The sequence below is a fragment of the Nuphar pumila genome, chromosome 15, assembly GCF_984573655.1.
Source record: "Nuphar pumila chromosome 15, dmNupPumi1.hap1.1, whole genome shotgun sequence".
NCBI classification, from domain to species: Eukaryota; Viridiplantae; Streptophyta; class Magnoliopsida; order Nymphaeales; family Nymphaeaceae; genus Nuphar; species Nuphar pumila.
The window spans coordinates 29,686,865-29,700,663 of NC_143263.1; the positions used below are offsets into that span (position 1 = coordinate 29,686,865).

A 13,799-nucleotide genomic window follows, 5' to 3' on the forward strand; every position below is an offset into this window, starting at 1 on the left:
CAAATCTGGTCCAAACACAATTAATCACTACTTTTTTTACTGTTATGACTGATAAATTTGATGCTCAGGCCCATCCAAACCAAATAAAAAATTGATATTCGCATCAGCCAAACAATTCCGGGTTTGATAAAAATATAAAATCAGTATATGTACATACAAATTTGATTATTTTCTCAACCCATGCTTGATCCCTATGCAACAATATAATTTACCATAAGCCATTAAGTTGATGTATACTTTTTTTTTTATGCATATGAACAATCAAATGAGGGTCAACCCTGCTCAAGGCTCATACAACCTATGATGATCCACTTTTGATCATCAAATGCATTCAGGTATATCAAAGTCATAACAAGGATGTCACCTATGCAACCCTTTCAAGAGTTATCTCAACTCACCATGCAAACAACCTATCAATATGCATATGAGAAAGTATACTTCTATCAAGTTCTGCATGTATTTGCTATATGACTATGTAATGACATTTAGAGGCTTCAAATAGGTAATCTTTCATAAGTACGCGCATTAAAATTTTAGCATTAGCATAACACAAGCATCTATATAAATGATTTTTCCCTCATGTGTAATTCTACACTTATGTGAAATTCTGCATTCATGTGAGATTCTACATTCATGTGAAATCCTACTTTGTATCTATGTGAAAATCTGCATTCATAAGCAAATCCTGCATTCATGTGTAAACTTTGTATTCATGTGAAAAATCTGCCGTCAAGTGAAATTCTGCATTCATATGAAATCTTTGTATTCATATGAAAATATGCTGTCAAGTGAAATTCTGCATCCATATGTGAACTTTGTATTCATATGAAAATATGCAGTCAAGTGAAATTCTGCATTCATATGTAAACTTTGTATTCATATGAAAATATGCAGTCAAGTGAAATTCTGTATTCATATGAAATTTCTGATTGAAGTGGAATTCTGCATTCGTGTGAATATTTCTGCATTCATGTGCATATTCTGTATTGAAGTGGAATTTGGCATTTATATGAATATTTTTGCATTCTTGTGAATATTTCTGTATTGAAGTGGAATTCTGCATTCACGTGAATGCTTTTGCATTCCTGTGCATAATCTATATTGAAGTGAAATTTTGCATTCATGTGAATATTTCTGCATTCATGTGCATATTCTGCATTGAACAGCTCGGTGGATGGCCGTCTGTCTAGCACAATCGGCTGGACCTGGCAGCCAACACCTCGATTGGTGGCTGCCTGTCTAGCCGACTGTCAAGATTACATATTCCTTTTTGTTTGTCAGCATACTAGCCCTAGCCGACAGTCTGCTGAAGTGCTACTTTCTATCACGTCTCTCTCTCTCTCTCTCTCTCTCTATATATATATATATATATATATATATATATATATATATACACACACCCACACCCAAAATCTTCATTTTTTTTAACAAAAGCCTTAGAGTCAAAAATTTCTTGTGACAGACCTGTATAGATTTGTCCAGACTTGTAGGCAGGTGCATTGGGATAGATCTGACCTGTCCGTCCCATCTGTCAAGCCCTTCCCAGACCACAGGGCATACACAAATAAAAGCTGATTTTTTTTCCACATAGAGCACTCCTTCAGATTTGTACAGATCTGTCCACCATCGCAATGGACAGATCTGTCCAGAATGGACAGCAGCACCGTGGGACAGATCTGTCCTGTCTGTGCTGATCTGACCGCGACTGGATAAGTTTGAACCTGTTCAGATCTGTCTGATCTGTGCATGGACAGATCTGTCCAAGTATATATATATATATATATATATATATATATATATATATATATATATATATATATATATATATATATATATATATACATACCCACGAATGTACATACGATTAGAATCGGCATATACTTAGCTATGAGCTTCGACGTACATACCTAAGTATTTTCATATGCATATACATACATATCATGTGCATGGGTTCAGAAATAAGGCATTGGTCGTATACACATCATCTCCAAGAATCAAAATACAACTAGATCCTCATGCATTCGTCGGTTTTCTCTATGTTAATCATGAGAACACCAATCTAGATTCATGATTCACACTTAGAATATGGCTTAAGTCAGATTCAAGTTTTTTCTTCTTATTCGAATCGAAAGAGATGAACCTGTATCATTTTCGAGATTGAAAGGAACTGATGCAGTGGGGAAGGCCGGCTGCGAAACACCTGCTTGTTGAAATGGTTGGCACGACCCTCACGTTCGTGCGATGTGCAGTAATAAGAGGAAAAGCCACCCAAAAAGTGTGGGTGCTGTTTTTTTTGTTTTATTTCAATGGAACGCCAACTAAACAAATGATGAAACCGTTGAGAAGGAAGAAATAACAGGACGTGAATGAAAACCAAACCAAAACAAATAAGGAATAAAAGAATATCAAAAGGCCAAAAAATTGCTGAAGGAGGGTTGTTGCAATCTCTTTTTTTTTTTTAATTATGCCCCTCACGTAACCCTAGGAAAGGGTTTTTAAAGGCTGCGGGTGGACTCGGATCTCGGATCCAGCCCTGGATCCGAGTCGTGATCCGGGTCGCCTTCTCGTTGAGGCTGGGCTTGAGACGCTCGGGCCTGGGCTCGTCTGGAGTAGGTACACAGGGGTGCCTCATCCCTGCGCCTTGGTACCACGATCTGGGTCGGATCCCCTCCATGGGTTCGATCTTCAATCCCCTCGCGCAGATCCGGTTCCATGTCTGGGGCTGGCTGTATGGATCTGGGTCGCTCCTGCTCTGCATCAGGAACCCAAAAGAGTTTCGATTTTACGGAGAAGACGTCTCCCTGCTTCACACGTCTCTCTCTCTCTCACGCCCCTTTCTTTCTCCCTTTTTTTGTTTTAAATAAGAAGAGGCCCTAGAGGTGACACCCTCTAGGGTTTCTATTTTGTTTCTTTTGGGTGGTTGGAGATAGAGTTTCCACTCTATCTCCACTTTATTTCCTTCCCTAATTTCTCTCTAACCTCCCTTTGGTAACTTTTCAAACTTCAAATATTTTCCCTTTTCTTTTACCACAGCTTACCTTTTTCTCTTCTCATTCCATGATTAGGGTAGATTCTCTCTGATTAACCGTAAGGTAAGTTTTGAAAATCGGAATTAATATCTATTAAATAATAAATTAATTATTTATGACTTATTTCTTACTAAATAAGCATCGAGAAACTTTTAGAGGGTATCTTATTCCTCTTGGGGCTTTTTTAACTTTAATTTAACTTTAAATTGAATATAAAAATGAATTTATAACTATATCGTTGTTGGGTATGGGTTTGGATATGGATTCAGATTCAAGATCCAAATCCATAACCAAATCCCATTTGGATCCTAAGTTGGATCAAATCCTAATTAATATTAAAAGCATTGGATCCAGCCCGATCCAAATCTGGACCTGGCTTGTCGAGGCGGTTCTTTTTTGAAAAAAAAAAGATTTTCGGGCCAACCGTAGCTCGGATTGGGACAAATAAAATATCGTTGGACTCGGGATTCCGAGGCGCATCCAACAACATATGTTTCAAATCCCATTTTTGAAATTCGGCTGATTTTAACCCAAATTTCGCTTGAATTTAAAGGTCGACAGTAAAACTCCTTAGTACCTTTTTTGTTGGCTCATATCGACCTTGTCAATAGGATCTAGGCCAAGCCCAGACTCCACTATCCCTTTCCTAATATGGGATGTCCATCAATTTTCGCCTATACTTAACCAAATTTTCCAGAAATTTTTTAAATTGACAAAGTATGAAAATGCATGACTTTACATGTAAAGTCAGAGTGCAAGTGGTTTTGTGATGATTCTTGGTGCATAATGGAAGTTATGGTTTCTTGGGGACTGTCTTACTAACATGGGCACTCTTTATATGTATCAGGTTCATTGACTCCAGTGTTGCTTTGGGTTTTGCTGAGACTTTTGTGGTTGTGATGATTGAAGTGATATTTTAGTCATCTGATTCATATTTACTGCCTTGATTGAACCTCTTGTGTTGCTTTGCTTATTGAATCTGATTCACAACATTGGTTATGTTGAGCTCATAGTTATGAGACAACAAAAGTGTGAATTCGTATGCAGTATATTTGGAGCTGTAGGTGCTGCACATTGTTTGGCTTCTTTGGTTGGAAGTGCTTTGTTGTTTTTTGTGTGCAGGAACTTTGAATTTTATAGTTTGGAGGTTTGGTAAATGTTGGACTCTATTCATATTATATTCCCATCAAGATGGTTGGGACCAATTATTCTTACTGGTCTGAATATGTTAAAACTGTTGTGAAGGGGCTTGGATATGCTGGATACTTGGATGCGTCCAAGAGAAAGCCAGAAAGTGATGATGAGAACTATGTGACTGCCTTTGAGGAATGGGACAAAGATAACGCCAAGGCTAAATCTTGGTTGTTAAGGACAGTAGAGCAGAATATTGCTCTAAATATTGTGATGTTTGAAGAAGCTAAAGAGGCATGGGATTACTTGAGGCAAATGTATGAGCAGTCTAATTGGGCTGGTAGGTACCAGTTGGCTTAGGTGCTCAAGAACTTGAAGCAAGAGGGGAGGGGGGGTCAATTCAGGTCTTCATTATGAAGTTTCATCAGTTGTGGGATGCCCTTATTCCTGTGCTTTCAAATGTGAAATGTTCGAAATATAAGAAGTGTGGGAATTGTAAGAAATTAGAGGTTGAAGCTAAAGATTAGAAGCAACTTATAAACCTACTCATGGTTCTACGCATCAAGTTTGATAGTGTGCGTAATGGGATTTTGCATAGAGTATCTCTCCCCAGTCTTGTGCAGACTTTGGCCTAGCTAATGACAGAAGAAACCAAGAACGAGACACTCGGTGGGAAATCCTCTGATGAGACTGCTTTGGTTGTATCTAGGCAGCAAAGGGAAAGAGGTAGAGGTGATGGTAGATCAGGAGGTTTTAGGTTTGACATGAGCTCTGTCAGATGCAATTATTGTAAAGAGCTTGGACATATAAAGAATAATTGTCCAGCTCTTAAGAAGAAGAGGGAAAGAGCTTTTGTGGCTCCCTCTAGTGAAGGTTTTGCGAAGCCTAAAGGGGTGCAAGTTGTTAGTGGTGTCCAGCCATCCTCACCTACCTTGAGTAGCACTTCAGATGCCTTGTCAAGTGGCGAGACTATAAGGCTCTTGAGCTCATCCAGCAGGAGATCCAACATCTCTTGGGCTAGTCAGCTATTGTTTCCCACTCTTCTGCACTGTGTTCTTCCTTTGGTACTGCCTTTGTAGGTATCCTTGATAGTCCTACAAATTGGCTAATTGATTCAAGGAATTATGTCACATGACAACTGATGAATCCATTCTAGATAATTGTTGTTCCTATAGTGGCTCTATTCTCACTGTAGATGGCTCTTCTAGACCTCTTTCTAAGATTGGATGCATTACTCCTATTTCTTGTCCTTGGGAAAAATTGAATATTTCTCGAGTTCATCATGTTCCCTCTCTTGTTATGAACCTTATATCTGTTGGGCAACTAACCAAACTTAATTGCATTGTTACCTTTTCTTCTCTTGATTGTGGTGTACATGATCAACCATCAGGGAGGAGGATTGAGATTGGCTATAGAAATTGCACAACATGAATGAATTTGAACGACAAATGATATGTCGAGTGGTGTGGTAGTTTGGCTATGGTCAGCCACCACCTAATCACCCTGACATTGTGAGCAAATGCTTTTCATGTTGTTTGAAGGATTAGTAAAAAATGAACTGCAAAACTGGTGCGACAGTAGAGATGAGATTGCATGCAACCAACAATTGGTTGGCAGTTATAGCATCAAGAGAGGCAGTGAGATGGTAATGCAAATTACATACTTTGATTACCTCTTATATATATATATTGTTTACAATTGCAAGAGGCTGAGCAAATTAGGGCTAGGAGTCCGAAGCATAGAAGGACTTTAAGTGGAGTGCAAGTTGCAACTGATCGGATGGATGCAAATGCAGAATCAACAATTGTAAAGGTTGAAATCTCTCAACTACATGCAACTCTGAAGGATAAGGAGAAGCTTATATAGGCCCACGAAGAGTTGCTCGCTATGAAGAAGAAACTTCTATAGGCCTAGGAAGATCTACTCTCTATGAAGGATAAGGAACTTCATGACCTTAGAACATGGGTGCAAGATCTGCAATATCCACATGACTCATAACACTTAGATTTCTCGGCAATGTGATCCTTAATTCATAAAAAAACATGAAATGTTTTCTAAATAACATACCTTTTTTATTCTGTGATTGATATTTATGAATGTATTGGCAGTTACTTATAACAAACCTTTTGTAATGTTGTCATTTTTTTATGATTTTTTACATAAACATGATATTTTATGTAGATAATATGATTTTTATATTTTGTTTGAATGTATGGATGTATATATTGTTTCAAACGGAATGATGATCCTGTTTTATACAATCCATTGGTTGGTTGTTTGATATACCTAACCATAACCAAGCCAGATATTTCCTATGTTCATGTAGTCAGCCAGTTCATGAGTGCACCAAGGTCAGTGTATTTTGCTGTTGTATTAAGGATAATCAGGTATGTCGGAGATACAATAAACTATGAGATGTTCTTCTCTTTTTCTACTACTTGTGAGCTTAGAGCCTACCGTGATGATGATTTTGGAGGGTTCTACCAGAGACAAACTATCTACATCTGGTTTCTGTGTATTTCTTGGGAGTTCATTGATTTCATGGAAGAGCAAAAAACAATAGAGAGTAGCACTATATACAACTGAGGAAGAGTATAAAGCTATGACTCAAGTTACAACAAAACTTATTTGGCTTAGATGGTTATTGAGAGATCTTGGTGTTCCGATTCATGATAAGACCCCTCTATATTGTGATAATTTAAGTGTAATTCATATTGCCAAGAATCCTGAATTTTATGAGAGAACAAAACATATTGGGATTGATTCACTTCACAAGGCGAGCTTATGAAGATGATATTATTTCTCTTATGCATGTGGGGTCCAAAGAACAAATTGTTGATGTATTCACAAAAAGTCTTCTGCCATATCACTTTAGAACATTCCTCTCCAAACTTAGAATGATTTCGCTAGCATCATCTCAAGTTTGAGGGGAGCGGCGAGAAGTAATATGTATTTTACCTTTCTAGATGTGCTACCCTTCATGTGTATATATCATTATTTATAGGGGTATTTATGTACTTTGATGTAGGGTCAACAATTTGTCTTTTAGTGGTGTAAAGAGGTCATCCATTATATTGTAGTAACTTCTCATTGTTTATGCTAATGAAGTTCATTTGTTTCTCTTCTATTCTTTTCTTGGTTTGTGCCCTATTCTTGCACTACAAGAAAAACACGAATTAGCGACGGACGCTAATCCATCACTAAACTGTTTAGCGACGGATTAGCGATGGATAGCGTCCATCGCAAATTTCTGGTCGCTAATTCGCGACAAAACTCATTTGTTGCTAATCCGTCGCAAAATTTAAAAATAAAAAATAAAAAAATTGAAATACAAATACTTCATATCAAATTCTATATGCCTAAACAGTGCATAAGTGCATTTTTATACTTCATATCCAAATTATTACATATAATTTTTTACAGTGACATGGCCACAACTAGATAGCTTTTTCTTGTCTAAATTTGTCATATGAGCAAATATATCATCCTTGGATATCTGCCACCACCTGCGATTCCTTGGTTAGTCATTGCACCATTAAGATTCATTCCAAAAAGCTCATAAAGATGGACATAACAGTTGATGCCTAAGAGAAATAACTGGACAAAATATTACACAAATTTCAAGGATTTGTCAACTAGAGATCTTGACATCCAAGTAATTTAAGTAGACATGCATGATTATCCACAAGATTTGAACCAAGGAGAAAATGATGATGCAAGAAAATGCAGGAAAAAGTATTGATGCTCAAAGAACAAAATCACACAAGCAAATTGTTATAGAAAGCAAGCATTTAGTCATGCACTCATACAAAATCATATCAATGCAACATAATCAAGCCTTAGTGATTCTAGGAATTGCACTTTGTTCTATGAAAACTGAGAGCTGGGCTAGTACAAGAACTAGTCTAGTAAGCACTTTGTCTCCTTGTATAACATCAGGTAGATTCTGATCCATATGTTTTGTTGGTATATTTCCAACAGAGAACAGAATGAAATGGTCATGAAGTGATTTAAAGAAGTCCTGAAATCCTTCTTGCACCCAATCAATGACAGAGTCTCTTAGCTTTGCCAGTAATTCAAGGTTCTCATCCAGGAGCTGGCGAAAGTCCTGCAAACGAGTAATCTCCAAATTGTGAAGCTGAAGGGAAAGATGAACACTGTTCAGAAAAAACTGCACAAAATAAATAAAATATTCACTTGTCATTAGGACATGTAGAACAAAGATACAAGTCAACAACCAAGAAAAGCTATAAAAAGTGATTGTGCAATTGGCTTTGACATAGAATCATCAGTGAGTGACTAAGCTACTCATCAAAGTAATGGTCAGTTAGTCATTGGTACTCATTTTTCTAAGCCATTGCCTGCCTATAGTTCAATATTGGTTTTCAAAGAGAAACATTAAATGGTGTTCCTCCAAAAAGATTAGTTTGTTACAACAGAAATTGAATCAGTGGAGAAAGAAGATCCAAGTGCCGCACAATCAAATCAAGTTGACAAAAGGCATTAATAGTTCAACCTCTTATTTCAGATAACTAACTAGGAGGGGAAAAATCAAAATAGAGGGGAAAATGGTACCAGTAGGAGATCCATGCTGCCTTGCATCACAACCTTTTTGCTACTCTCTAGAGCAATCTATCATGTTACACATAGACTAGCAAAGATTTTGTCACCGGTACTATCGTTTCTAAATCAGAGAAGCAATATAAAGAATGGCAGTAAAAGAATTCAAGTTTGTCGCCAAACAGTAACTCAATAAACAAATCATTACCTTCTTCAGATTTGGAAACATCCACACCATCTTGCTTATCCTTATTCAACGCATCAACCAGATGACGCTAAAGAGTCTTAGCTGAAGCAACCAGATCCTCATCTGGTTTCGACCTACTTCTTTCTGGATTAGCTTTATTCTGAACATTTTGGTGTTGCGACAGTAAAGAATTCGTAAAAGACTTCAACTTATCATCCTCATCACTGTTAACCATTCGCTTCTTTGCTGAACTTGTGTTCAGCGTTCCCCTTGATGGTTTCTCCAACTCCTCCGTCTTAACGATACCTGTTTTCCCATCAAAATTTTTCTTGTGATCACCAACCCTAAATGAATTTTGGACCTTCTGGCTCTCCACTCTGAGAAGCCAAGAGGAGAACTTCCTTTGCCCTCTTCCTCGCAATGGCGGAATCCTTAACCTTCCTATCCGTCTCCACCCAAGCAGTCAAAGTCGCACGAGTCATCGAGATGGCGGCAATCCGAGTAGCTGCCAGAATGATCTTAGCAACCGGGAGATCAATAACAACATGCTTCCCTTCCTCCCTCGACATATTTTTGCTCGTCGAAGAAACCGGGTGGAGGAATGTGAACCCCTTCGCGCAATAGAGGCAAACGTAGTTTGGGATGAATTCTGGGGCAATGCAAGCAGCATGCACCGACAAAGGGCAATTAGGGCATTTGATGCTGTTTTCCGGTGGGAACCCGTCAGCATAAACCTCCAGACAGATAGGGCAGAAGAAGCTCGAGTGAAGCCTAAGGACGCAAACAGCGCAAAGGCGACGGTAGATCCCACGATGGCGGACATCGTGGAGCCATCGCTCGCCGACGGACTGGCAGGCGCTGTAGCTTTGGCCCTGTGCTTCTTCCTACACCACGTTCATCGGTGCATCAATATAAAAAACCAAAACCCTAGCGGGAAGAAGGGGGGAAAAGAATAAGAGAGAGGCAGGGCTTTTCCTCGGAACCCTAAAGCAAAAAACACAAAGAATTTGACATTCCCCTAGCGCCTCGCTTCTCAACGCTTGGCCTTCCTCTCTTGCTGCAGTCGACGCCTGCACGCACTCCAACTCGACGGGCGTGCTTCACGCATGACCATTCCCTTTAACACGCCGCGAGCCCTGCGCGCTTCAGCACCATGCGCGTCATTGCTAACCACCCGACCGTTCCTACGGCGCTGCAGCTCCATTTGCCGCGCACTTTACCGCGCGCCCGTTCCGGCATAGTAACTTGCAGGTTTGGGGGGCAGATGAGGAAGAGAAAGGAGAAGAAGAGAAGGCTCGGGGGCGGCTGCGTACAGTGAAAGGGGGAAAAGTGCGAAAGTAACGAAAAAAATTTCTCGCCCTCGTTTAAATCGAAAAGTAGCGAAGGATTCGCGATAGAAACATTCTGTCTCAAAATCCATCGCTCATTAGCGATGGTGTAGCGACGGAAAAATTTTGTCGCTCATCCATCGCGAAGTTGCGACGGGATGTTTTTGTCGCTAATCTGTCGCTAATTAGCGACATATTTTGAGACGAAATTTTCCACCGCTAATTCCAATTTTAGGGACGGATAGTTTTCTCTAGTTAATCCATCGCAAATTTACGATGAAAATAATCCATTGCAAATTTCCGTCGCTAATTAAGGTTTTTCTTGTAGTGTTGGATCTCAATAGCTATCAAGGGAATCAAGAAGTGGGAAACAAATTGACATAAAAAGCAGACTCCTCAAAGCAACTACCCAGCCTATTCCCATGCTTTTTGAGGATTCTCACCATGGAGTGATGGACAAGTGTTTTCTCATGCTTCTTGTGGTTTTCTCCTTGGGAATGAAATCGAAGCCACTTGCATTTTGTAATCTTGAGGCTAGTAATAGTTAGAGATCATGGGGAATAAAATTGTAACAGTTAGTAGTAATTTCTTTTGTAATTGAGAACTGGGGCCTAATGAGAATTGAGACTTGAGACGATCCACACCATCATGCGAAGAGATGAAAGAAGACCTACAAAGACAAGAAGTGAGCTAAGAAGAGAACCAGCCACCCTCACAAGCATTGCCTTGAGGACAAGGCAAATTCGAAGAGGGTAGGATTGATAGCATACCATTTTGTTGAGCATCTTTTTGGTTCTTTTGAGTCTCTTGTTTGGGCGAGTTAGCCTAGCGTCAAACATCTTGTATTTGGATCCACGGATCCATGGAGGGTGTAGGGGGATGCTTGGGGCTTAATGAGCGCTATTTTTGCCTTTGGGGATTCATGGGATCTATAATACCCCCATGCAAGTGTTATCATTATCATTATCCTACTTTTCTAAATGAGAATTACTTCTCTTTGGCCTCTCTTTGTAGAGTAGATTTGGCACTTGCTTCTTGGGGCTTGAGATTCTCATTAGGGTTTCCTAGTGAGAATTTTCCCTTCATCTCCCATTTCCACCTTAGCCAACCATCAATCCACCATAGTCGACCTCTCTTTCTTGTCCAATTTCATCCAAAACCTTCATCTCCTCTATGATCGGTTACCATCAAATATAAAAAAACAGTTTTTTATTCATTAAAAAATTAAAAAAAAATCTTTTTCCTCGTGTCCTTTTATTTAATTTTTTTTTTTGAACTTACATGTTGTACTCATGTTGCATGTCGGACCATACTCATGTCTTTGTGACATATGTTAAGAACTAGCAGGCTTCTCAGGAAATGGAAGATTGTATTGCTTGGTTAACCTTTGAAGAGACATCAAAGATTGCAGCAACTTTCTTCTGATGTGCCTTGCCCCTCTCTCTCAGATGAACATGTGTGGCGAGATGCAACCTTCTTTTTATAATCATACTACATGTTCGAATGTAACTGTTGTTGCTAGAACACTCATTTATGCATTATAACAGAAAATTACTTTGAATATAACTTGGCTTATCAACCTTTTCAAGGATATTACTTAATCTGTTAATAATGCTGTTTGTCTTGATAGAAGCAAACTTATGAATGGAAACTTTTTTTACTAGGGAAAACCTTCCGACTTGATGGAGAAGCCAAGACATTTGGTCTCATATACAGTTAACTTGGAAGACAAATATAGAAATATCGATTTATAGTTATATTAGCTAGTAAAGTTTTCTTTAGAAGAAGTATTTGCCATTAGTAAATGAGAAAGTATTCTCTCTAAAATGATAAGTGCAATCTATATTAGGACCAGCCAACATTGTTTTCTGTCATCTGACCGAGAATGCAGTCATGGCCTTGGCCTTCATTTCATTCTAAAATTGACTGAGATGAATTAGGCTGATGCCTTTTTATAGGCAAATCATCTGGATGATTTTCTTTATATAAGAGTTTGGAAGCATGAAATAAAGAATATGTTATTAGTTCTTGAGAAATCTGACTTTAAGGAGGTGTTTGTCTGCATCTATATCTTGAGAGATCTACGTATTGCACATTCATGTGTTTGCATGAATTTCACATTTTTGTCACTTCAGAACGTTATCCTGCATTATTTAATAGTTCAAATGATATGGATTTCAGGTGGAATTTTTAATATTAACATTTTCTTTTCTTTTCTTGTGGCTTGAATTACTTTGCTAATTAATTTTTCAACTCAATTCTATCATTGGTTTGCTTATCAGAAAATGCTAGTGAGATCGCACTTTCTGCAGCAAATAGATGGACAGGTTTTATCTGAGCTTGCTTAACTCTCTCTCAAGTTTTATATTTCTAAATTCTAAACTTATAATCCAGAAAATTTGCACATTCTTCAGACAACATTTTCACAGTACAGCACTGGTGTTCACAAAATTTTCCTCAAGCAAGGGAGCAGCTGGACCATTTATACAGAGAGGTGATCTTTTTCCTTTTTTTTTAAAATAGTCTTATAATATGGTTTATTTACAACAAAATCTTGAAAATACTGGTTATGGATTGATGACATGCACAAAATACCCCTGTTTGTACATTTTTGCATCTTCCAGATGGATGATTTTGATGCTGTTATATCATTTTCTTTTAATTTGAGTATTCCTTTTAAACAAATGCATATTCATTTATGGTTCACAAACTTTTAAGTGTTATGTTTGTATGCGTGCAGGTAGGAATTTCAGAAGATTTGGACTACATAGAGCCGTCATAGATTTAACAAAAGATGCATCATGCTGGAAACAGTTATTGCAAGCACAAACCAGATATTTAGAGCCCTGATATACAAGAGAATGATATCTGTGAACTTCAAAATTTCAGCATTAAGCCTCTCTTTTCCAGTCAAAGAATTCAATAAGAAGTCAAATTTGCTTGTAAAAATCATACTCTAGATGTATTGAAAATGGTCTGTTCAAGTATATTGCTGTCCAGCAAACGCTGGATGCTCAATGAATTTCTCTTTTGCTGCTATACTTTTGAGGACAATGTCATCAAGCTGGGAACTTGTGATGATTTGCACTCAGCATGCAATACCATGTGACAATTTGCACTCAGCATGCAATACCATGTGATGATCTACACTTAGACTCGAGTAGCGATTTGTAGAAATCGTTGTGAAGAAGAACTATTGGAAGAAATTGTTGTGAAGAACGATTGGAACTCTCAACTAGGAGAATGAGATATTTTTATATATCTTACATCTTGCATATAGAGTCCCTTTTATATACAATCGGATGACAACTTGGTAAAGTAACAAAATTACAATGGGAAATACAATTAAGCCTATCTTGAGGAAATTAGGAAACAGAATTAGACGTGATTCATCATTCGAGATTCTTCGGAGATCATCCGTCAAATGAGGAAACAAATCTTAACAACGTGGAAACCAATCTTAACACTCCCCCTCCAATCTGGAGCATGAAGATCACGAAGGCTCATATTGGAAGTCAATCTCACAAATAGATAGTGTCCAAGAGGCTTGCTAAATAAATCAAC

The 13,799-nt window shown here is 38.2% G+C and overlaps 1 protein-coding gene across 1 annotated transcript in view; it reads left to right on the top strand.

Moving 5' to 3' along the window:
- The window catches only part of ATMND1 (Mnd1 family protein), a 42,518-nt gene extending 29,244 nt beyond the window's left edge, over positions 1–13,274 (top strand). The window contains exons 8-10 of the mRNA XM_089990457.1: positions 12,518–12,562; positions 12,650–12,729; positions 12,976–13,274. Coding sequence (XP_089846583.1) covers positions 12,518–12,562; positions 12,650–12,729; positions 12,976–13,017 — 167 coding nt within the window. The 3' untranslated portion in view covers positions 13,018–13,274. The remainder of the gene's footprint in view (positions 1–12,517; positions 12,563–12,649; positions 12,730–12,975) is intronic.
- Positions 13,275–13,799: the final 525 nt, after the last annotated feature.